The sequence below is a fragment of the Haliotis cracherodii genome, unplaced genomic scaffold (genome assembly GCF_022045235.1).
Source record: "Haliotis cracherodii isolate W230 unplaced genomic scaffold, xgHalCrac1.p SCAF_45, whole genome shotgun sequence".
Classification (NCBI taxonomy): domain Eukaryota; kingdom Metazoa; phylum Mollusca; class Gastropoda; order Lepetellida; family Haliotidae; genus Haliotis; species Haliotis cracherodii.
The window spans coordinates 531,105-557,689 of record NW_027266303.1 but is presented as its reverse complement, the minus strand read 5'-3'; the positions used below and the strand labels follow the sequence as shown (position 1 = coordinate 557,689).

Below are 26,585 nucleotides of genomic sequence, written 5' to 3'. Positions count from 1 at the left end.
CATCCAAACGCAACCGCCTGTAAAAAACGTGCAGCACAGGATCCTGCATTTAGGCATACAGGCCCCCCTGCTGAATGGGTATAAAAATCCACATCAACGGCTGTTCATACTGTCCTTATAACGGCTGTTCATGCTGTCCTTATAACGGCAGTAGAGGCGATGACAAAATGCCAAGACTGAATGCAGCTCAACGGAACGGGTAGCCCAGTGGTTAAAGTGTTTGCACGTCACGCCGAAGACCCGGGTTCGATTCCCGACATGGGTACAATGTGTGAAGCCCATAACTGGTGTCCCCCGCCGTGATATTGCTGGAATATTTCAAAATGCGGCGTAAAACCATACTCACTCACATTTCTGTTTGAAATGGAACCTGTTCCTAAATAGTTAAGGAAAGATAAACGAATCTTGCGAAGTTTAAAAGCAGTATGAGGATTTTAAATATCGAGTTTAAACGTGCCCTGTGTATGATATAAGAGAAAAGCGAGGTCACCATGGATTGGGAAGGATTTTAGCCAGTGTGACGAGTCTTGTGTACAAATAAGTGGTACTTTTCCCCTCGCACTATACCCACTCGATGTGGCCCCTGCCCTGGTTTCAGGCCAATAGAGGCGCACTACTCTTCAGCTGTTGTAAACATTACATTACACTTGAGAGGATCTTTCCTTTCATTGTGGTAGATTCACAACTCTCCATGATCCCTCCTCTTCGCCATTGATAGAGTCGTTTAAACATAGATATCCGAGGAGCTAAAGTGTCCACATGGCCACATGGCTCTCAACAACAGGAACATAACACTTGTGTCAAATATAACACTTATTTCCAAGACCTACAAACTACATGTCCCTACTCCAAAGAAGTTAAAGAAGTTTAAGAAGATGGCATATATACTAGCCACTTAAAGAAACTGTGCACGGAGAAAATATAGATATAAGGGCACACCGTCCATATATGAAATATAGGTTTGAACACAGCAATTATTGGAGACATTCAAACGCTCATGCACGTGCCATGCGATATGACGTCATTGATGGGGGCCTATGGACGTGCAATGTGTTACTGCACTTGCATCCTGTGCAACTCAAAATTCGCTGTCACTTTGGAAAGCATGATCTGTGGTCATTCAAAAATTCAAAACTTCTCAGGCGCAGATACCAAGATTGACAGCTGCACAGCGTCATGAAGCCATTGGAATGATCCGAGCGGGAATGAGGCAACAACAGGTGGCAACACATTTCCAATGCCATCGTAACACGATATCGGCATTGGTGAGGCGTTATCAGAACACAAATGACGTTGCCGACCACCCATGTTCAGGACGTCCCCGAGTAACGACGCCAAGACAAGACAGATGGATTCGAGTTACAGATCTCCGACACAGATTTTCCAAACGGCAGTAACGACGTCCCAGACAATTCCTGGACTGCGCCGTATCCATCCCAACACTGTCAGGAATCGTTTACGTCAGTACGGGATTCGACCACGACGCCCTGCCATACGTCCCATCCTGACACACCGTCGTCGCGTCAACCGTCTAAGATGGTGTCGAAATCATGTTCGCCAACCTCGAATATGGTGGAGAAATGTTGTCTTTACAGATGAATCGAGGTTCAACATTTCCCACAGTGACGGGCGCCAACGTGTCTACCGGCGTTTGGGAGAACGTTATGCACGCAAATGTATTGTGGAGAGGAATCGTTTTGGAGGTGGCTCTGTGATGATTTGGGGTGGGATAACAGCACGGCACCGAACCCCTTTGGTGGTTGTTCAGGGCAATCTCACCGGTGTTGGCTACAGAGATCAGATTCTGATCTGGTGGGTAGCCTAGTGGTTAAAGCGTTCAATCGTCATGGCAAAGACATGTGTTCGATTCCCGACATGGGTACAATGTGTGAAGCCCACTTCTGGTGTCCTACGCCGTGATATTGCTGGAATATTGCGGCGTAAAACCATACTCACTCACTCACTCACTGAGGTGTGGGCCTAACTGTGCTCATTTAACCAGCCTGTATGTCCTGCAAATTGACACCATTTTTCTGACATTTTTTGTGTGTTTCAAATCTGCCGTTCAGCGATTCCATACTGTGAGAACGGCTGTCTGTGAAAACGCTGAGTCTGGACCAGACAATCTAGTGATTAACATTACGTTTACAAAGTAGACACAATTTACGGATAACAACTTCTTTAATACCTCTTAATACTGTAATTTAGAGAATTAAAGAAGTTGTTATCCATAAATTGTGTCTGCTTTGTCATCCGTCAACTTCTAAGATATGCCCATCAAACAAAGCATTATGTTTGTTGTTTATCGCGGCACTGAGCAATATTCAAGCTAGATTCCTTCGGCCTGTCAATAATCGAGTCCTTGACCGAATGAGTCACGATGCCCGTCATTGGGGCATAACGACCCAGAACACGAACTTGAGAAGACCTATGAAAGAACAAAGTCATTTGAATAAGACAGATGTGGTGATAATAATCAAGACTCTCCACCTCATTGGCATCCGACGTACTGAATTACAGGCACCAAGCACCCCTGACTAAAGTTTGTCAGCTCCCCCCATAGCTTTATATTCACTTCAAAGAGATTGGGGGTCAGAATAGGTCCTGCGAAAGTCCATTGCATGGTTCAAGTTACCAGTCAAATTGTGCAAAACAAACACCAAAATTCGACATCATCATCTTTACGTTAGAAAATGAGAATATTTTGCTCATAATAACTTATATAATCTAAATGAAATATATCCTCCTTCAAAACTAAAAGATATGTTGAAGTAAAACTCAATTCATTCACAGGAACTAGTTATGGGGACAAAAAGAGGCACCAGTGTATACCCTTAAATATGTATTGAACGAATATATCATTTACTTTTAAACATTGAATTCGCATTATGATGTGCTCAAAGCCCTTTAGAGCATTATCTGTTTGACTTTCAGCATCCCTTTTTTCAAGGTGCAGGATAAAAAAAAAAAATAGTAAAATCAGCACAGAGAATATCATAGAAACTATCTCAATGAAGCATACTTGTCAAAAATGTAATTGGACTGTGATACTATCAAAACTAGATTGTTGAGTAAGGATAAGAATTTATGGATGAAAAGCTTCTTTATTACAAATAAGAGCGCCGTTCTAACATCGTTATCAAGCAAGTGATGTTATTGCATTTAACAACATAAATTATCGGTATAACCAGTCGTATGTACGGAGTTTGGAGTGGTGTAGTTTACGCATATATGCATCTTATGTTGGTAGTTGGGATATTCTGACATTTTCCTACTAAAACTATTAAATGTTCTCATGCCCATGCCGCATGCATGTGTTAGCTTCAATTCTGCTGTAATCCTTTCAAAACAGAGGGTGTTATTCAAATCTGCCGTTCACTATTTTGTGAATCAATGAAATGGGGACCTGATGCTCATGCTGTCGGTCACTAGTTCTACAGAAACGTGTAGTTTGATAGTAAGGTGTGTCACTAACAGAAAGCACTGGGAAACAAAAACCAAATGAAATTTCAAAATTGTTTTTCATTTTTTGTGCATGCATCAAAGTATAACAGTCACAAACTGTATAAAAATAAACCAAAGCCTGATGATATGTGCATCAACATACATTTATTAGACACATGCATCACTTAGTAAACATAACATCTTCTAAAACATAACAGCTGAGAAAGCACTACATGTCTGTAACCATAGGTCCAGCAAACTAAAAAGTCTCATAAAAAACCCAACCAAACCTGAGAAGATATGATATTCCATCCCGTGCAATGCGTGGAGGTGACATTTCTGTTACCATGGTTACAATTGCCAGCAACCAGATGCTAGATAGGGTGCAGGGCCAGTATAAATGTGCCAGCTTTAGTTGGAGTAGCTTGACCTGCTCAGAGTCTGCAGAAAATGTCATTAAATATTCCAAAATTGGAATAAATGATTTCCCAATTCATGTTTAAATATATAACTAATAACTAATTGCAGAGCTTGTAGAGGTGACTTGTATTTCACTGATACCAGGGCCAACAAAGAGGAAAAGGTCGTAATGCTTAGTTTTCTATTATTGCATTGAATGTGATCTCAATATTCAATGTTAAAAAAACTCTGAATTTAACAAAATAAGAACTCTAAAATAATCCCAATTAAGAATAAAATAACAACTTTTTTCCAAATTTGCCGGTCAGGGGGCACTTAGTTTAGAATCCTGGACAAATTCCTGAACGTATCCCACTTCAAGATGGACCACGGTTTGAATCCCGGACAAATTCCTGAACGTATCCCACTTCAAGATGGACCACGGGTTTGAATCCCGGACAAATTCCTGAATGTATCCCACTTCAAGATGGACCACGGATTTGAATCCCGGACAAATCCCTGAACGTATCCCACATCAAGATGAACCACGGGTTTGAATCCCGGACAAATTCCTGAACGTATCCCACATCAAGATGGACCACAGGTTTGAATCCCGGACAAATTCCTGAACGTATCCCACTTCAAAACTACCACCCACACAGGCCATATCAGAACTACCACCCACAGGCCATATCAAAACTACCACCCACAGGCCATATCATGTAGATCTTGAAACAATATCCTAACGTCTACTATGATCCATTGTTTGTGTTGAATGTGATACAAGACATGCTCAAAGTAGCAGACCAAATCTGTAAACAAGCATTGTTACGTCTAAAAAAGCATTGTGAGTTTCAAAACTATATTTATTTACCAGCAGAATACACGTCTCCATCGTTACACGTCTCCCTCGTTACAAGATTCCCTCGTTACACGTCTCCCTCGTTACACGTCTCCCTCGTTACACGTCTCCCTCGTTATAACACTGCTGATAATCAAACTAACCTGAATTGGGAAATATTTAATTCCTATTTGGGAAATTTAACTTATACTGGACTAAAAAATGTTAGGGATCATGAAATATTCTGTACACAAACTATCCCCATTCCAAATTGCATAACTGCCCAAATGCAATTCTTTTCATAAATTCGTATGAAAAGGACCTCACAGAGGAGTGAGTGAGTGAGTGAGTATGGTTTTTACGCCGCTTTTAGCAATATTCAAGCAATATCACGGCGGGGGACACCAGAAATGGGCTTCACATATTGTACCCATGTCGGGAATCGAACCCGGGTCTTCGGGGTGACGAGCGAACGCTTTAACCACTAGGCTACCTGACCACCCCCTCACAGAGGAAGTTATATTTCTAGTTGAGACCATTATCGATTGTCCAGCTCCATCATCGCTTTTTCACTCTAAAAAACAGCTGTCTAATCAAACTGAGCAGGACAAATTCTGTATTAAGTAGAGAAAGGAGCGATAGAAATGGCTATGTTTGTTAAGGAAGCGGATGGCTAATGGGTGCGGGATATATGTCATAATATAACCGAGATATAACACACTGTATGGTGGACGAGGACCGGAGACAAGAGTCATTGCTGTATCCGGTCTTGTCCCTCACTGTACTGAGATTGTTTGTTGAGATCAAGAACTTGGTATATTTCTGTATCATAAATACCACATACAAAGAAGACATATGTATTCATGTGTAATACACTTTTCATAAATGATACGGAAAAGGGTAAATCTGTATCAAATAGTCATTCTTGAAATAATAGAGGGCCAGTGTATGACCACAGTGGCGGAGTGTTGATCTCCGTTGATCACATAGCGCCACCGGACAAGAACAGGACCACACACACCTTGATATCCCATCTTAACCAATCAGATCTTAGTTCTCGCTATCGCTAAACAAAGCTTTGTTTAGTGGCAGCGAGAACTTAGTGAGTGAGTGAGTATGGTTTTACGCCGCTTTTAGCAATATTCCAGCAGTATCACAGCAGGGGACACCAGTAATGGGCTTCACACATTGTACCCATGTCGGGAATCGAACCCGGGTCTTCGGCGTGACGAGCGAACACTTTAACCACTAGGCTACCTGACTGCCCCAGCGAGAACTTAGATCTGATTTTAATGAGATTGCATCTTAACTGGGATGCTAGATGCTAGTTTGAGCAGGTAGGCATAGCACTCATATATGAAGCTAAATAAAAGATTTTTCTGCTGGTGACCTTAATTGCATATTTATCAGATCATGATACAAGATTACCTATTGCGTAGTGCGGCATAAATCAACAAACAAACAAACAAATAAACAAAACTTGTAGAGAATCAAAATAAGCGACACCCCCCATGATATTCCGTCCCTCTGACGGTCTCCCCATGACTGTCAATGCTGGTCACTGGATTGTCAGATCTAAAAGTCTGGACTGAAACGATTCATCCACGTACCATGATACAAAACGTGGGGATACGGTACACCGAAGCCTCCATTCAGTCTTGTTATGATTCATATCAGTTCATGAACAAAGTACCATGATACAAACTCTATCATGAATCGTATCAGCCCCAACCACATAAAACACTGCTCCATCGAAGTCTATACAAAAAAGTAATATTATCTTATATTACATTACCTTATGTTTGTCGGAACTAAGCTGTCACACGGCTTCTAGCAAGTGTGTAAGACACACTGGTATTACATATTATTGCTTACATGCATATAACTTTGAGTGAGGTACCTAATTTACCATAGTAAGTGCCCCTTTGCCACCTCCAGACCAACATGTGAGTGAGTGAGTGAGTTGGGTTTAACGCCACTTTTAACAGTATTCCAGTTATATCGCGGCGTGTCAGCTTAATGTGGGAGGAAAGCCCCAAGTGATGCAGGTCTCAGACGTTTACCACTTCGGTGAAACCCATGAGCACGGGTATGGTGCTGACAAACCTAGAAACATAATCGGGGCAAACCGGAATTCGAACCCACAATCAGGTTTCTGGCGTGCCCAATGGACGCAACTCTGCACAGTGAATCGCGGCGCCTTAGACGACTGGGCCACCCGTCCCCCCAGACCAACGTGTACCGTAAGTCCTCTTAATAAGCACCCCGCACTAAGTTAGAAACATTACTAGTACTGTTAAATCTGCATCTTATTGTGTAAATTCCTGATCTGATCACAGACAACACAGCTGTGTAGAATGGCACATAATGTCAGACTTATTTACAACAAACAACACAGAAGGAGTATATATTAGTAACTATATTAATGTTTTTGTTTTAGTTTCATCAGTGTTTGAACTACGTCTGTTCTCTACCGCCTGACCTCTGACAAGAAACTTAACTTGTGTATGATTTTAATAAGCTCTTCTTTACCAAGTTTCTAAGCCTCCAAAACGCTTATTATGGCGAATACGGCATGTGTAATAATCGAGATGTAACTATACGCCGAGTACCCAATACATCTGGATTTCTTTTTCTGTGTCTGCATGAGACGATATCACTCATGATTATCAATAGAACTAACAAAATTATTCAACAAACATCTTTGAAGACTGTCAAGATTTAATTTGATATTCACATTCATAACTGTCTTTACAAGATCTGAAACCTACTATATCATACAAGAACCTTTGTATCATGATATAACACCAGCATAGTTTGATAACATACTTTGTATCATGACATGGAGTAAAATAAATCTTTGAGTGGGAGAATAAATCTCTTATACCCCATCACGAAGAAAATGAGGCTGCACATGGATTTCTGAGGGGGAGACTATGCCACTTAAACCTCGCTATGAAGCAAAAAGCCACACGTTCTTCACGAGTCATGGAAAGACGTGACACAGCACATGCTGACCTCTACTTGCAGCTGTGTTCTATCAATTTTAAATTTGTTTTAAATCTTTTACAATGGCAGATTGAAACATGTCGGTAAGATAAATTGGTTACTAGAATCACTGGGGGTGTATGTGATGGTGTGGTCCCATGTTTGATGTAAGGTTTTAGAAGGTCAAGCTCTTGGTATAAAACCTAAGATGGGATTCACAAAACCACATATACCCCGAGTGATAATGCTACCACTATTTTGTATCATGATATATCAGCAGTCTCATGACTCTAATGCTATAAGTCAAGATGTAAGGGTCCCTAGATTCCAATTCAACAGAAGGCCCCAAGCCTCCTTAATTCGACCACTGTCATTCATAATTAGTAACCAATATCATATCCATCTTATGGAGCATTTTAACAATTATTTCTTTGGATAAAAATATATGAAAAATTCTTCTTTTGACATAAATATTGTGAGGTATGACATCACGTGATGAGCATCTTGTTAAAACCCTGTTCCCTGGTTGTGTTCTGTAGTGACTTCTGTCAAACAATGCTAATAAGAATAGATACTGGGACTTTGTTCTACAGTTGTTGGTGTCTCGCTCTACAATCTGTTCGTGTCTGTGTTTCACGTGGATCAAACTCCTGCGTATGCTCGGAACAATAGCATTCCATCTGAGGTAACATTGACAATGACTTCTTCCTCTGCGGAGAAGAAGAATACTGATCCCCGCTGGAGGGGTACGGGAGAAGACAGTGTTGCGTTGGTTGCCTCCCCTGATCCTTCAATCACAATGCATATACTGGCGCTCTTGAGTGGGGCCAGTCGCACCTTCCTTACACCAGCTGGTACCTACACAGAAACAAGGACAGGGTGAGTGAGTGAGTGAGTGAGTGAGTGAGTGAGTGAGTGAGTGAGTGAGTGGGTGGGTGGATGGATGGGTGAGTGAGTGAGTGAGTGAGTGAGTGAGTGAGTGGGTGGGTGGGTGGCTGGATGGGTGAGTGAGTGGATGGGTGAGTGAGTGAGTGAGTGAGTGAGTGAGTGAGTGAGTGGATGGATGGGTTAGTGAGTGAGTGGATGGGTGGGTGAGTGAGAGAGCAAGTGAGTGGGTAGGTGGGTGAGTGAGTGAGTGAGTGAATGAGCGAGTGAGTGGCTTAGTGGGTGAGTGAGTGGGTGAGTGAGTGATAGGGTGAGTGTATGATAGGGTGAGTGAGTGAGTGAGTGAGTGAGTGAGTGAGTGAGTGGGTGGGTGGGTGAGTGAGTGAGTGGATGGGTGAGTGAGTGAGTGAGTGAGTGAGTGAGTGAGTGGGTGGGTGGCTGGATGGGTGAGTGAGTGGATGGGTGAGTGAGTGAGTGAGTGAGTGAGTGAGAGTAGTGAGTGGATGGATGGGATAGTGAGTGAGTGGATGGGTGGGTGAGTGAGAGAGAGAGCAAGTGAGTGGGTAGGTGGGTGAGTGAGTGAGTGAGTGAATGAGCGAGTGAGTGGCTTAGTGGGTGAGTGAGTGGGTGAGTGAGTGATAGGGTGAGTGTATGATAGGGTGAGTGAGTGAGTGAGTGAGTGAGTGGGTGGATGGATGGGTGAGTGAGTGGGTGGATGGGTGAGTGAGAGTGAGTGAGTGATTGAGTGAGTGAGTGGATGGATGGGTGAGTGAGTGGGTGGATGGGTGAGTGAGTGAGTGAGTGAGTGATTGAGTGAGTGAGTGAGTGGATGGATGGGTTAGTGAGTGAGTGGATGGGTGGGTGAGTGAGAGAGAGAGCAAGTGAGTGGGTAGGTGGGTGAGTGAGTGAGTGAGTGAATGAGCGAGTGAGTGGCTTAGTGGGTGAGTGAGTGATAGGGTGAGTGAGTGAGTGAGTGGGTCGGTGGGTGGGTGAGTGAGTGAGTGGGTGGGTGTATGGGTGGGTGAATGAGTGGGTGGGTGGGTGTATGGGTGGGTGAATGAGTGGGTGGGCGGGTGGGTGAGAGAGTGAGTGAGTGGGTGGTTGACCGAGTAAGTGGCTTAGTGGATAAGTGAGTGAGTGAGTGAGTGCGTGGGTTAGTGGGTGAGGGAGTGAGTGAGTGAGAGAGAGAGAGAGACGGAGAGAGAGACGGAGAGTATGGGTAGGTGAGAGAGCGACTGAGTGAGTGTGGTCTTATATTCTATTTTGACATCCAATATATTCTGACCCTCCCCAAATATGTGTATTATGTCTTATGGTTTTAAAAAGTTCCCACGGCAAATACAGTAGCTCTTGCAATGAAAGTGCTCCACCAATGTTACCTTTACAACACACACTCAAGTTCACAAGTGATAAAACATCTTAAGGGTTGTCAACAAATAGTTATTTATTACATATATATTTTACCATTACATTCCCAAATGGTTTTCTTCCAAATGACTCACCTCAAATCTTGTAACAGCAAAGTCTGTGACAAACGGCCTGAAGACAGTAACAGCCACGTCTCCCCCTCGGTCCTCAATGCCCTTGAACTTGGTCTTAGATGCCGCCTGCCCCGTGTAGTTTAACATCTCACACAGTGTGTGCACGTCCACGAACTTGACCGTCAGGCCGGCTCGCACAACGTTGTCGGAGCACGCCATGCACTCCATGCAATCTGGAACAGATACAATGTCAAATCTGATTATTCTTATACCTTTCCATTATCTAGACCTCGGAGAGGCCAGTGTTCAGTCTCAAATTTCAGTAAAAATTCTCAAATTGGAAGTTAAATGTCCCCATTTATGTTTTTTTTGGGTTGTCATACAGACGGACTCGGTGTTATCATAGTGACGGACTCAGTGTTGTCATAGTGACTGATTTGGTGTTGTCATAGTGATGGACTCAGTGTTGTCATAGTGACTGATTTGGTGTTGTCATAGTGATGGACTCGGTGTTGTCATAGGGACAAACTTGGTGTTGTCATAGTGATGAACTCAGTGTTGTCATAGGGACAGACTTGGTGTTGTCATAGTGATGGACTCAGTGTTGTCATAGGGACAGACTTGGCGTTGTCATAGTGATGGACTCAGCATTGTCATAGGGACAGACTTGGTGTTGTCATAGTGATGGACTCAGCGTTGTCATAGTGAGGCATTGTAGGGGTGACTTGTATTGGTCACTGATCAGGGACCAATATAGGGGAAGGGGCTTTAATGCTTAGATATACACTTTGCATTGAGTTGCATATTAAAATAGGAACCCCAAAGTAGAACAAAGTAACTGTTGTCCCCCAAGTGACTGTCACACATTTACTTTGGAATCCTATATCAATCTGTGTGTTATAAACTGGCCTTACCTTTCTACTAGGTGGGGTCCTCCATGAACAATTATCCCAGTATGTCATGATCAACCCTGTCATGCCTATATACTATATAGTACTATATACTATACAAAGTAGTAAACTGTACAAATTACTAAACTATACAAAGTAGTAAACTGTACAAATTACTAAACTATACCAATTCTTAAAATGTACAAAATTACTAAACTGTACAAGTTACTATTCTGATAATGAAAATCACCAACATAATCCACCTTTAACGAGTGAAACACCTGTTCACTTTACTTGCCATGGGAGGGACCATACCAGCAGTAGTTAAACACAGTTGTTGTAAGGCTGAACGTGAAGGATGTATCACTATCGCTACGGCAACAGTAAACAAACTATGGCACTTTACATAAACTTGTGTGTCACCCCAGGCTGTTGAGCTATGACTCGTAAGTCTACAGTGAAGCAGGGAAGCTACATCTTCCCTAGGCAAGGCAAGTTACTGACTATAAAAGTCCAGTTTCCACCCTTATCGAACTAGGCTGGAATTATGGAGTTAATCTATACATAGTCCAACCAAAATCGCTTAACCAAATCAACATCTGGTTTCTAAAATGCCGTACAGATTTCGGTCGATTGGAGGATTTGCAAAGCATGTAAACCGCAAACTCGGCGTCAACAGATATTTTCCAAATTGTTTCATGTTTTTAATCAAGGTTCACGTGATTTGATGCAAATTGTGAAGTAAGACCGGTATTATCACAATATAGATTTTGATTATCGATCAGATTGTATTGACTGGGTGCCACCTTTTTGTTTGAAGCAAATGCAAGTAATATGTGAGGTGGAATCTGATTGGTCAAGGAGGGACATAAAAGGACATAACTTGTCATAGCCACTGGTGGCACTACGTTTAGGTCCACAAATTCCAGCCTAGTTTGGCAAGGGTGGAAACTGGACTTTTACGGTCAGTTAATTCCCTTGCCTCAGGAAGATGGGAAGGTATGACAATCACTGTGATTACTTTGTGACATGGGGGCTGGCACTTAGTGAGTGGATGAAACACTGACAGACATATTATTGTTGGCACAATCTGTAAGAGAATATGAAATGGGCTAGCAATCTAGGCAATCTAGGCACATCTAGGCATTTTCAGAGGGCTATATTCGATACAAGCGCCATGTAAAATGTACCCCAATGGGATTTTTTGTTATCCCAAAGCTGGCTTAGACATACGCTTTAATGAAAAAAGTCATAACTAACCAACAATGGTAGTACCTAGTGTTACATTACTGAATGAGAAGCATAGATTATCTAAGAATTTCAGAAAACAAGGACTTTAGTTCAAAAATTCCAAAATTACGACTGACTTACTATTTCCCAGATGAATTGAAGTATGTTTGTTAAATCAGACTGGTTCGAGATTGCAGACTAACGGAAAAGAAACTAAATTCCCCGTTATCTTCTCATTGTTACAATAACCGGACAGTTGAAAAGAATAAAAATTCCAGTTGACATGCAAAATAATTCAGCTGAGGTAAGGGTATCCAGCATTTGACAGTCATCACTTGTTTGTCAACATAACGGTCAGTCGGTTGTCCAACTCTCAGCATGGTTATAGCCATTTGTCACAGTGGGGAGCCGTAGCCTCCCTACATAAACAAGCATGCAATCTCCTATAGCCGCCATGACCACAACACGAGATGGCAGTAAAGCAGTGTGCATGTAAAGGGCAGAAACTGTGTGCTACATTGGATTGCATTGTTTTTAAGTACATATTAGGATTTAATTTTTTTTTTTAAAAATGGAAATAAAAACGAAACGTGCGGCAGACCTTATGATGATGCGACGGTGCCTGAGAACCAAGACTATTATTTTCATAGTGTAACGGTCAATCGGATATCAAACTCCATGCAGGGTTGTGGCCTCCTATCCCTGTAGGGAGCTGTTAGCTGCAGGCTGTCGTATACTAGTTTCCTAATAGATCGCCAGTCAAAATCAACACTTTACATGCTTCTGCATAGGACATTGATCTTGACAAATGATCTTCACTTCTCTCTTGCCTTCCAATATATGTACTTATGTTTTAGATTGTGCAACAATATATGTACTTATAGTTTGGATTGTGCAACAATATGTGCACTTATGTTTTAGATTGTGCAACAATATATGTACATATGTTTTAGATTGTGCAACAATATATGTACTTCCATTTTAGATTGTGCAACAATTTCTGTACTTGTATTAGATTGTGCAACAATATATGTACTTATGTTTTAGATTGTGCAACAATATATGTACATATGTTTTAGATTGTGCAACAATATGTATTTATGTTTTAGATTGTGCAACAATGTATGTACTTCCGTTTTAGATTGTGCAACAATATATGTACTTCCGTTTTAGATTGTGCAACAATATATGTACTTATACAGTTGGAAAACGGACTGGTAAAAATATTTTTATGCCATTGTGCTCTGTGATGGTGACCAAAACTGTTCTCTCTTGATGATTACAAACCCATATAAGTACATAGAAAGTTGCATGATCGAGCATATAAGTACACATAATTGAAGGGAAGTGTTTTCGGATGTGAATCGTGTAGCGTTTTTTGTGGGATTACGAGTCATGTACATTATGGCACGGTTGTTAGAGAGGTCTGTACGGGAATCTGTTTGTTCGGGAAAGCACTATTGAACAGTCCGTAGCTCTATATATTAAACATCAACATCATTTATAGAGGGCAGCCCAGAGATACTGTTACTGCAGATGGGGGGGGGGAGCCATGACTGGTGGCAGTAATAGTATATGTGAGGTGAGGTGAAATGGGGTTTAACGTCGCGTCCAAGATTATTGCACTTATATAGCGACGTGCATGTACGTGTGTGTGTTTGTGTGGCTACTTGTACTAGTCCGGACTGATGCCGATTTATAGTGCTAGCTCACTGAGATACCATGCCGCAGTTTAACATGAATACCCCACTCAGACACAGTATACCGACTCTGAGCCGACCAGTCCTTGTTTTAGCCCCTTAATGCCGAGCGCCAGACAGGGTAACAATAAGTACCATCTTTTAATGTCTTTTGGTATGACGTGGTTGGGGATCAAACCCCGGACCTTCCGCTCTCCGGTGGATGCTCTACCATTAGACCACGGAGGCGGTCGAGATAGTATAGAGAGCTATCGCTGTGAGAAGCAGCCAAGGGAAGGGAGACAACTCACCCCCAGATAGGTATGCGTGTGGGAGGTTGGCCTCCAGAAACATGGCCTCCCCCGGCTGTAGGGTTATCACGTTCAAGAAGTAGATAGCGAAGCCGCCACGGTCCCCGGGAAACTCTCTGTGTAACTTCAACAAGACATCTCCAACCAAATGTGACGTGTCTTTTCCATTGGCTTCTGTAATACAAATGACATAAACATGAAAAAGGTCGTTTGGAAATTAGGTTTGGAAGGAAAGCTTTCTTGGTTGGATAAAAGCTCCATTACATACCAGCTGCACACAATTCATCATACAATGTAGGTAAATAAAAGAAACCTGGCAAATAAATACGCATTTTCAAAATTGACGCCATGGAAACAAAACAAAAATTTGGATGGAGAGACCATTGGAACAAACACAAAAACATCACTACAATTGTAAAACAGAAGTTGATCATCCATATTATCTTGTCAATAGATATGTCCTAGTGATGGATAGTGTTGTAATAGCGATTATTGCCAGACTCAGTGTTGCCATAGTAACAGACATAGTGTTGCCATAGTAACAGACATAGTGTTGCCATAGTGACAGACTCAGTTTTGTATTATTGCCAGACTCAGTGTTGCCATAGTAACAGACTAGTGTTGCCATAGTGACAGACTCAGTTTTGTATTATTGCCAGACTCAGTGTTGCCATAGTAACAGACTAGTGTTGCCATAGTGACGGACTCAGTGTTGCCATAGTGACAGACTCAGTTTTGTATTATTGCCAGTCTCAGTGTTGCCATAGTAACAGACTAGTGTTGCTATCGTGACGGACTTACTCATCTCTTCTACTTTGGCCACGAGGCTCTCCAGCTGACACTTGATGACCTCCGGCTCCCTGTTCATCAGCCCGGTGAAGCACATCTTCATTGTCTCCCTGTGCAGAGGCATGTCCATAGAGTTGCTGGCGGTCAGCAGCCTCACCGCACAGTGGCTGCCCACAGCCTCGCGGAACTCGTCAATCTCTGCAACACACAACACAAACACGTGACTACAGTCCAATGGTGCTGCGTTACTCGTCAATCTCTGCAACACACAACACAAACACTTGACAACGGTCCAACACTGCTGCGTTACTCGTCAATCTCTGCAATACACAACACAAACACGGTCCAACACTGCTGCGGAACTCGTCAATCTCTGCAACACACAACACAAACACGTGACTACGGTCCAACGGTGCTGCGTTACTCGTCAAGCTCTGCTCTGCAACACACAACACATACAATGACAATGGTCCAATGGTGCTGCGGAACTCGTCAATCTCTGCAACACACAACACAAACACATGACAACGGTCCAACGCTGCTGCAAATATTCCAGCAATACGTTGTGATACTCCCGAGGCTTCACACATTCTACCCGCGTGGAATCTGGGCCTTCAGAAGAAATACAGTAAACTATGTTTATAAGAGCGAGCGAGCGAGTATGGTTTTACGCCGCTTTTAGCAATATTCCAGCAATATAACGGCGGGGGACACCAGAAATGGGCTTCACACATTGTACCCATGTCGGGAATCGAACCCTGGTCTTCGGCGTGACGAGCGAACGCTTTAACCACTGGGCTACCCGACCGCCCCTATGTTTATAAGAAACATGTGCATAATGAACTGATGGATATAATGAACTGTTTTTTTGTCCTGACCATTTGCTGAATATATGCTGTTTATATGCTTGTAATGAATTATGGTGATTACAAACTAAAATTAGTGTTTGTCTGTTTTTGTTGTTTAAAGCCACACTCACCAATATTCCAGCTATATATATGAGATAGGATTAGTATAAAAATATACAAGTTAAAGTAAAATTTACAAATTTTTAAACTTACCTTATCTCACACTATGCATTTATTCCACATTTAGACGTGAGACATACACGAAAAAGCTGGCGCCAAACAGTGATGCAAATAAAAAGAATCTACAACACTGCCTAGCGTCTTAAAAACAAGAACAACATGAAATCAAGTATAACAGGTGATACATGGTTTCAAATAGGATATCATTACATGACCGACCGTGTAGCTTTGAACAGAGATCTATTCAGCGTACGACTTATAACCAATCCCAAAGCGGTCATACAGCAATCAGTTCTAGAAGACAGACCACACCACTCTCTCCGTCGGACAATAGGGTGAGTCAGCTCGGCATCTCTTGTACCGCTTCATCAAGCTACCAATCACAAGGATTGAAGTATGTAGAGACGAGGAACGATCAACAACTACAAGAGGATCATCCAACCAATACCCAGACATCTAGTGCCTAAAGAAGTGGTGAGCAGGTAAGGGTTCCGGACATCGCTGAAATGGCCGCGCCGTGCATTGACTTCAATGTTGAAAACTGGAGTCTCTACAGGCGAGGATACCCAGTCTGGGAACCCAAATAATGAAGACAATAAATACAGGAGTGACCATTCCAATATTTAATGAGCCTCAGTGATGGTCTTGGCAACTCTCTTTGAAAAACCTTTGGTGACAAACGACTTCTGGAGATGTACCAGGCGCCAAAGATGAAGCCCTTTGGGCGACTTGGTGCAGTTGGTGGTAGTGAGGCTGGAGTAGAAGATTGTCCATCAGTGGATGATGGTGGAACTTTCTTTCTGCGATCTGTACCAGCGTTGTGAACACAACTTCCAGTTGGCAAATAGGACGTGACCCAAAGCAGTCGAAGTTGCTTGGTGGTCGCCGCCCTCTGAATGACCCTAGGTAGAAGGCTGGTCGGGGGAAAGGTGAAGTGTTGAGGTTCTCCCAGGAGATGGCCAGAGCATCGTGGTCCCGTGCCAGGTGATGGCCAGAGTATCTTGGTCTCATGCCAGGAGATGGCCAGAGCATCGTGGTCTCATGCCAGGAGATGGCCAGAGCATCATGGTCCCATGCCAGGAGATGGCCAGAGCATCATGGTCCCATGCCAGGAGATGGCCAGAGCATCGTGGTCTCATGCCAGGAGATGGCCAGAGCATCATGGTCCCATGCCAGGAGATGGCCAGAGCATCGTGGTCTCATGCCAGGAGATGGCCAGAGCATCATGGTCCCATGCCAGGAGATGGCCAGAGCATCATGGTCTCATGCCAGGAGATGGCCAGAGCATCATGGTCCCATGCCAGGAGATGGCCAGAGCATCATGGTCTCATGCCAGGAGATGGCCAGAGCATCATGGTCTCATGCCAGGAGATGGCCAGAGCATCGTGGTCCCGTGCCAGGTGATGGCCAGAGTATCTTGGTCTCATGCCAGGAGATGGCCAGAGCATCGTGGTCTCATGCCAGGAGATGGCCAGAGCATCATGGTCTCATGCCAGGAGATGGCCAGAGCATCGTGGTCCCATGCCAGGAGATGGCCAGAGCATCGTGGTCCCATGCCAGGAGATGGCCAGAGCATCGTGGTCCCATGCCAGGAGATGGCCAGAGCATCGTGGTCCCGTGCCAGGAGATGGCCAGAGCATCGTGGTCCCATGCCAGGAGATGGCCAGAGCATCATGGTCTCATGCCAGGAGATGGCCAGAGCATCATGGTCCCATGCCAGGAGATGGCCAGAGCATCGTGGTCCCATGCCAGGAGATGGCCAGAGCATCATGGTCCCATGCCAGGAGATGGCCAGAGCATCGTGGTCCCATGCCAGGAGATGGCCAGAGCATCGTGGTCCCGTGCCAGGAGATGGCCAGAGCATCGTGGTCCCATGCCAGGAGATGGCCAGAGCATCGTGGTCCCATGCCAGGAGATGGCCAGAGCATCGTGGTCCCATGCCAGGAGATGGCCAGAGCATCGTGGTCCCGTGCCAGGAGATGGCCAGAGCATCGTGGTCCCATGCCAGGAGATGGCCAGAGCATCGTGGTCTCATGCCAGGAGATGGCCAGAGCATCTTGGTCTCATGCCAGGAGATGGCCAGAGCATCGTGGTCCCATGCCAGGAGATGGCCAGAGCATCGTGGTCTCATGCCAGGAGATGGCCAGAGCATCGTGGTCCCATGCCAGGAGATGGCCAGAGCATCTTGGTCTCATGCCAGGAGATGGCCAGAGCATCGTGGTCCCATGCCAGATGGCCAGAACATAGTGGTCCCATGCCAGATGGCCAGAGCATCGTGGTCCTGTGCCTGAGGGTCCATGATGGGAGAGACAAACCATGAAAGCTGAGCACTGAACCTGGTTGTGAAGAGGTCAACGTCACCGGGTAGAGATACCATTCTGTCAGTGACGGTTGGTCGGGTCGGTGACGGTTGGTCGGGTCAGTGACGGTTGGTCGGGTTAGGACAGGGCGTCGGCTAGGACATTGTTGATCCCTGGAATGTGCCTTGCTTGGATCTAAACGTTCAGGGAGTAAATCAACCAGAAGAATATGATCGTCAATGACAGGAGCGACATAAAGTTGGTGGAGCCCATCTTGTTGATGTACCAAGTGACTGACAGATTGTCCTACTCCATCATGAGGTGTGACACACGAAGGAGCCCTGCCCAGTGGGACACCGCTCGAATGACCACCTTTAATTTGAAGTTTTTGATATAAAGTTTTTGATGGACAAGCACCCTGCCACCTGTAGATCATGGAAGCGCGCTTCCTAGCCCCAAGGTCAATGCATCAATGAAGAGGTGGTGGGTCAGGGAAAATGTCTGCAAAGAGACTCCGGCACAACATTCGACATCACCCACCACTGATGAAGATGCAGACGCAGTGAGATCAGGAGGGACATTGGGACCCGGCAATTGGAGGTAGGGCTTCAGAAAGCACTGGATCGGTCAAAGCTGAAGTTGACCTCTCTGAGTGAGTGCTGCTGATGTCAGAAGGTTTAGCAACTGTTGCCAATGGAGTAGAGGTAGGGGCTGTCTGAGTCGTTGTGTCTTTATCCACATGTCCAGGGGAAGGAACCTCATGCCCAGTCTGGTGTTGAATAATGAACTGGAGTCATTGTGTGGGAGTTGTCTCTGACTTCGCAAGAGTGATGAGCCAACCTAGCTGATGAAGAAGCCGCTGTGTAAACTCCAGATGTCTCATGAGGATATCTGGATCTGCGTGGGCCTGAACACAATCGTTGATACACGGCTGGAAGACTATCCTTGAATGAGGAACTTCGCGATCGGCTTGGTAATACGGGTGATAAGCCATGGGGCCAAAGCAATTCCAAACAGGAGCACCTTCCATTGGTAGTGGTGGCCTTGGAAAAAGAACCTGAGGAAATGGCGATGTTCCTGTTGGATGCGTACATGAAGATACGCGTCTTGAAGGTCGAAACTGACCATGTAGTTGCCTGGCTGTTTCATCGTTTGAAGCAGCGTGAAGACATCTTATGAAAATGTGGCCTATCTTGGATATAGCTTGTTTGGATATTAACGTACTGATGGTTTCCTGTAGAACCTGAAGCTGCTTGGCTGGATACTCTCACTGATGGGATGTGGATGCTGTTGGAGGAGTCCTTATCAATACAAGCCTTTTCCGTAGGAGGAGCGTGACAAAGATGTCAGCCAGGATGGACCAGTTCTCTGCAAAGGACTTAGTCTTCCGCCTCCAAGAGTCTCTACGATTGTCATGTCTGGGGGCGGAAGTTCCCTGTCGTACCCTAGCTGATACCAGACCCTCCGATGTCCTTGGAAGCAATGATGGAGACAGAATACATGGTGGAGGACGTAAAACCATGACAAGAACTAGTCCTAGCTCCAATAACCCCACAGAGGACTCACTGTGAAGGGATAAATAGCAGTTGACGTCGCTCTCTCTTTTATTGGTCATCCAGGTGCTGCCTCTGAAGCTGAAATAGGTCCAAGGACATCTGGAGAGCATGTTTTGCAGAGCGATCCTGAGAAGGTTGATCAGGAAAGCAACGATCCTGAGAAGGTCGATCAGGAGAGCGACGATCCTGAGAAGGTCGATCAGGAGAGAACGATCCTGAGAAGGTTGATCAGGAGAGCGACGATCTTGAGAAGGTCAATCAGGAAAGCAACGATCCTGAGAAGGTCGATTAGGAGAGTGACGATCTTGAGAAGGTCAATCAGGAGAGAACGATCCTGAGAAGGTCGATCAGGAGAGCGACGATCCTGAGAAGGTTGATCAGGAAAGAAATGATCCTGAGAAGGTTGATAAGAGAGCGACGATCCGGAGAAGGTTGATCAGGAGAGCGACGATCCTGAGATGGTCGATCAGGAAAGAAATGATCCTGAGAAGGTTGATAAGAGAGCAACGATCCTGAGAAGGATGATCAGGGGAGCGAGGATCCTGAGATGGTCGATCAGGAAAGAAATGATCCTGAGAAGGTTGATAAGAGAGCAACGATTCTGAGAAGGTTGATCAGGAAAGCGATGATCCTGAGATGGTCAATCAGGAGAGCGAAGATCCTGAGACGGTCAATTAGGAAAGCGACGATCCTGAGAAGGTCGATCCTGAGAGCGACGATCCTGAGAAGGTCAATCAGGAGAGCAACGATCCTGAGAGCCGTTGACATGGGAATTGATGCATCCTTAGATGAAGTGGTCAGTTCGGAAATGACTAAACTTCAGCGGGAGTGGGGGATGACAAGCAACTTGCAGCTGATGACCGGGGAGGAAAGGCCCACGTTCCACAGCCTTGGATTTCGACCACCGGTCAACCTCCTGCTTGTGGCATTTGCATCGGTTAGACTCCTCCATGAGGTGGGAAAACTGGGAACATCTTTTGTCTCCATAGCAACGGTCGCCACGATCACAACAGTGATTAGGAGGATCAGCAGCTGAGTTAGTACGTCTGTAGACAGGCCGGGCGTTGATCATGTTGTGTGCCCATCTTCTCTGCAGGTGAGCATAGTAAAGGATACACAATAAAATAACAATTGTGTATTCTCTAAACTTCAATACAGGTATCCACATTGTGGCAATGAGAAAGAGAATTATGTGGCAGGGGTAGTCAGGTGATCAAGTCGTGTAAGCTCACAAAGCCACGAGATTACAGTGTGTGACCCATTTACTGGGATGTGTTCGGGTGAATTGTTTTTAGAAACTGGAACCTTTGTTCAAGCATGTTTCAAGATTAGGATCGAAAGAAGAACGAAGAAATAGTGTGAGATAGGATAAGTTTTAAAATCAAAATTTCTCAAGACTGCTTAAAAGCATGTGGGATCGCAGACTGAAGTCAGCACCATTGCAATAGTCTTATCTACATAAGTTAGCCATCACCATGACAACAGTTTTACCTATATTGCAACACATATAGTGTTTTAAACTTATGCAATACTATTACCAATCTCACTAAAATCAGATCTTCTACACCCTCCCTGGGATACCTCTCTGCATGAAAATCTGACATGCCCCAACCATTAGAGATTGTGTCAGGGTAACCCTGGATTAACATTGACGACTGAATCTGAATGAAGGATGCCTGTCTTCTTGAGCCAATCAAATAACTGCTTCCTAAAACAATTTGGATCTAATTCTCTGCCATCTTGATTCAGAAATTTGATCTTAACAAAAGAAAACCAACATATAACCATGACAACACAAATATATTTTCCATTGTAAACTACAGTGTGTATGAAATATCCAAACAACATCATAGTGTAGCTTTTATAATTTCCATTTGGAACTGCCTGTTTAATTAGAAACTTCACCTGTGACCTGAGGAGGGGATGTCAGATCTTCACACAGTGAGGTATTTTAGTGAGATAGTACCTTTGCGAAAGTGAAACTGTCCTCGACAGTCACCCTGAATAAGACGTTCGGAACTGACCTTCCAGATACTTGGCGACCTCCTTGATGGGTCTGAAGCCACACAGGCCCTGGAAGGGGGTCAGGGCGATGGCCATCTCAGGCTTGTGGTTGCTGTCTTTGTACGCACCAGGATTCTTCTTGTGCAGCACCTCGGCTAGAACCTCAAACATTCAACCAGGTTTTACTAAACCTACTAAAGGACTTTTTAGAAAAATTCATGCATATTCATCGTCCAAACCATCCATTGAGGCCTTCAGCATGAATATGCATGAATTTGGCTAAAATGTCCTGTGGTCCTACACACATGAATTACAAAGGGGCACAAATAATATCCACTGCGAGACCCATGCGATTCATAAAATAATGCAGAGCTCCAGACACACTACGAACAATAAATCACCACAAGCCAACTAAGTTTGAGTTGATTTTGTACTAATACCCATGAAACATTAATAAACAACAACAACATAATGAGTGGGAAATTACCCAGTGTAGTCTTCTCAGCTTGTGTATGTGTATGTCTTCCCAGATGGTTAAATACTGATGGAATGTCGGCCAGTGTTCCCATTTACCGGTAATTACCAGTTTTTTACCGGTGAAATTAGGCTTGGACCGGTAATTCATGTGTCTGCCAGTCCATATGGACCAGCAAATAAAGTACCTTATACATGTTTGTTGTTGAACAAAACATTGGTGATATTCAGTATATTTTTCGAACAAAGTCAGCTTGTCTGTAACCATCAGAGTTTCCTGTTGTCTATTTTTTGTGCAAGGAAATATAATTTCGCTTTGCTTTGAGGTTAAATATATATTTGAAGTGACTTAGTCTCGAATACCAAAACAAAAACGAGAAAATTGTGACTGAACTTTGTGTGAATGATGTGTAAATCTTTATTTGTTGAAAGTTGGGACTTACAAAAATTAGAGGGGACTGGTAATTTTTAGAGTTGCCAGTCCACCAGGACCGGCAGTTTCAAAACCCAGCGGGAACACTGGTCGGCATCATGTATACATGAACTCTATTGCATTGAATAGTGCAAAGTAGTGCTCTTCTAACCTTGACATGTATTGCTTTAAAAACATCCACAAGATTCACTCACACAACCACTTTCTCTTTGTGAGTGTGTGGGTGCGTGCATGCGGGTACGTGTGTTTGCGAGTGTGCACGTACATGTCTATCTGTTTAACAAGCACCAGCCAGGGTAACAACAAGTACCATCCTTGTTATGATGTGCAAGGAGATTGAACCACTAACCTTCCTCTCTCCGAGCAGATGCTCTATCCATTTTATTATAGAAAAACACTTACACATAGCACATACTCACCAGATTAATAACTCTCATAGCATATACTCACCAGACTAATAGTAATAACTCTCATAGCATATTCTCACCAGACTAATAACTCTCATAGCATATACTCACCAGACTAATAACTCTCATAGCATAAACTCACCAGACTAATAACTCTCATAGCATATACTCACCAGACTAATAACTCTCATAGCATATACTCACCAGACTAATAACTCTCATAGCATATACTCACCAGACTAATAACTCTCATAGCATATACTCACCAGACTAATAACTCTCATAGCATATACTCACCAGACTAATAACTCTCATAGCATATACTCACCAGACTAATAACTCTCATAGCATATACTCACCAGACTAATAACTCTAATACCATATTCTCACCAGACTAATAACTCTCATAGCATAAACTCACCAGACTAATAACTCTCATAGCATAAACTCACCAGACTAATAACTCTCATAGCATATACTCACCAGACTAATAACTCTCATAGCATATACTCACCAGATTTGGATGGGCCTGTATGGACAAAGAGGTCCTGACAGACAGAACTTTGAACAAGAAGGGTAGTTTCCCCTTGAAGTACGACTCGACCTTTGACCCCAGCTTGTCTGGGTTCCTCTTTATCCAGTCTGACAGTTCCTCCTCTGTCTTGCCTGGAATGGAAACTCGGGAGGGGGCATTCGGGTGTGTCCCCATCCACAGCTGAAACATAGTCAAATCCATCTCATTATCTTTGTCTATCTGTAGGGATATATATCCGTGACGATCCGGGGTAGAATAGGTCTTCAGCAACCCATGCTTGTTGTAAAAGGCGACAGTGCTTGTTGTAGAGGCGACTCACGGGATCGGGTGGTCAGGCTCACTGACTTGGTTGATGCATGTCATCGTAGACCAATTGCGTGGATTGATGCTCATGATATCAATCACTGGATTGCCTGTTGACTCCATTATTGACAGACCGCCGTCATACAGCAGGAATATTGCTGAGTGCGGCGTAAAACAACAAACAAACAAACAAACAAACAAACAAATAAAACTGTAGTGATGAAAAGGAGTTCCACAGCAGTCACATATCACCACTTGGGGAGATAGTTTGTTTGTTCGCTGTTTAACGCTGCACTCTGCAATATTCCAGCTGCATGACAGCAGTCTGGCCAAGACAATCCAGTGATTGATATCATGAACAACAATCTACACAATTGGGATACTATGACATGCATTAATCATGTCAGTGAGCCCGACCACCCGATCTGGTTTGTCACCTCTTACAACAAGCATGGGCTGCTGAAGACCTATTCTTACTCGCAACTTCCCAGGGGCATTTGGGAAGAACTTCATAGAGATTTAGTACTGGGTACTATTGTGCTATGAAACTAGATAGATAACACAGTAAATACAGGTCTTCTCATCAGATTTCAGAAGAATGACATATAGTTTTATTCAGATCGTGGGACAAAGCCCACTTACCATCAGGTCTAAACATGCTGAACATGCTTGCTTCAGGAAATGAGGCTGTTCAGATTTCAGAGAGGACAAGAAATAAAGGCATTGTTAAGTGCATGATATAATGAAGTTTCATTATCTATAGGAAAATAGTTACAAAAAATCATATATTAAAAAAATATCTTTCAAATTTCACTGTTTTTCAAAATATTTTTCAATTTCTGTGAGAAAATTGTGAACACAAGGTGTCATCACTGATTTTCAGTGATCCATTCATAAAAGTTTTACTGCTATCTTACCTTTAACACGCCTATGGAATCTTTTTAGCCGTATAGTTATGGTTATTCTCTGGCGCTGACATTTAATCATTATAAACAAAGGTGGAAGAGTGAGTGAGTGAGTGAGAATGGTTTTACGTCGCTTTTAGCAATATTCAAGCAATATCAAAGCGGGGTACACCAGAAATGGGCTTCACACTTATACACTTAAGGTAAGAATCGATACTTTTTACTTGGTGTGCGATTGTGATCGTAAAAAAATCGCGATCCATAGATTCATTGGTGTTTTGTCCCACTACCATGTTTTACCTCAGCATAAGGTGTGTTGTCCTCGATGACAAACTCGGGGTCCACAGCTTGAGACAGCTGGGCCACCTCACTCTCTGCCCCAACTTTGCCCCAGGCATATTTCTGTACTGCACACTTCAGCAAAAAAACTGTGGAATAAATCATTATAAACATATAAATAAGTTTCAAGTGATTCCGTGTCATTTGACAGGCCAAAATAAAAATAAGTTTTGTGTTTATGTCATCATGGAGCCCCTCACCAAGCACCCAGTAAATACGTCAACAAGATAAGTGCCAGTCCAACAAAATTAAGTATTCCCCTCTGTCTTGCCATTCATTAACCATAGGGCACACCCCATTGTGTATCAACAACCAATAATATTATTATATTCCTTTTATTGTTCTAAATTTTAGCTAAATACATTGAGAAGCAAGATGTTAGGCGGAAGGGGTTTGACGCTCAAACCAAGGAAACCTCTCACCAATAGCCCAGAGGGTTGTACCGACTCTCTGAGACATCCATATATTTTAAGAAATTGTTCATTGTTTTTGTAAATAAAATTGCAGTTAGTCTCCTGTGACTCTGTCTCTTTGCTGACTAATTCCCCCACGAAAACCAGCACACCATTTGGAATGGTTTGAACATCAGAACAGAACCATAATACATTACGACTTATAACACTGATATATACATGAAACCCTGTAGGAGGAAACTGCCTCCCTCTTGAAGTTTAATATAATATAATATGGTCTCTGATTGCATACACAGACAGCAAGGATTTTCGCTAGAGGTTTTGTTGTCAGCACAGGTACCACAGAAATGTACCCTAGTGTGACAATATTAACAGCATTGTAGTCAGGAATGTAGGGTTTTATGGTAAACAGCACACTTGTGGCATACTGCTTATTTGACTGAGTTTAGCCCAAAGCGGTTTCGTCCATTGTGCAACTTCACAGTGCCATACCCCAATGTTTTGGCACACAAGGATACATTTTCAGGGTGCTTCAGTCAATATTTGCCAAATGTACCGGTATTATCAATAATGACAACCACGAGGGACCGTTCGCTCTGTATCGTGCCATCACGGGCAACCACACACGCATCAAGGGGTCATTCGGTCAGTTCGGACACATGGCGACCGCGACAGATCGTTTCACACCCCGGTGCCCAACTTCAAGGACGTTTTAACTCTCAAAACTGCAACACGTCCAAGTTGATGACAGTTACAAACTCAACATCGACACAATATGTGACATAGCTTGTCAGGTAATGCAATCAGAATGAAACTGCTCTGGTGATTTAGATTATAATTCTGAAATTATATGGTTCGTTGCTGAAGAAAAAATATTGCAAAAAAGACATTAATAAGCACCTTGCGGATTGTCTGCCATGTTGGCTGTTTATACAGAGTTCACAATTTATT

At 43.5% G+C, this 26,585-nt stretch overlaps 1 protein-coding gene across 1 annotated transcript; it reads right to left on the bottom strand.

Annotated features, from left to right (window-relative positions):
* Window positions 1-3,122: 3,122 nt before the first annotated feature.
* LOC139441814 (mannose-6-phosphate isomerase-like) lies at window positions 3,123-26,572 on the bottom strand. The gene is made up of 8 exons (XM_071222572.1): window positions 26,535-26,572; window positions 25,183-25,310; window positions 23,654-23,854; window positions 21,846-21,987; window positions 14,950-15,135; window positions 14,149-14,322; window positions 10,060-10,271; window positions 3,123-8,530 (listed from the first exon to the last, which is right to left on the bottom strand). Exons 1-8 carry the CDS (start codon window positions 26,551-26,553, stop codon window positions 8,315-8,317), a joined length of 1,278 nt encoding a protein of 425 aa, XP_071078673.1. The 5' UTR covers window positions 26,554-26,572; the 3' UTR covers window positions 3,123-8,314.
* Window positions 26,573-26,585: the final 13 nt, after the last annotated feature.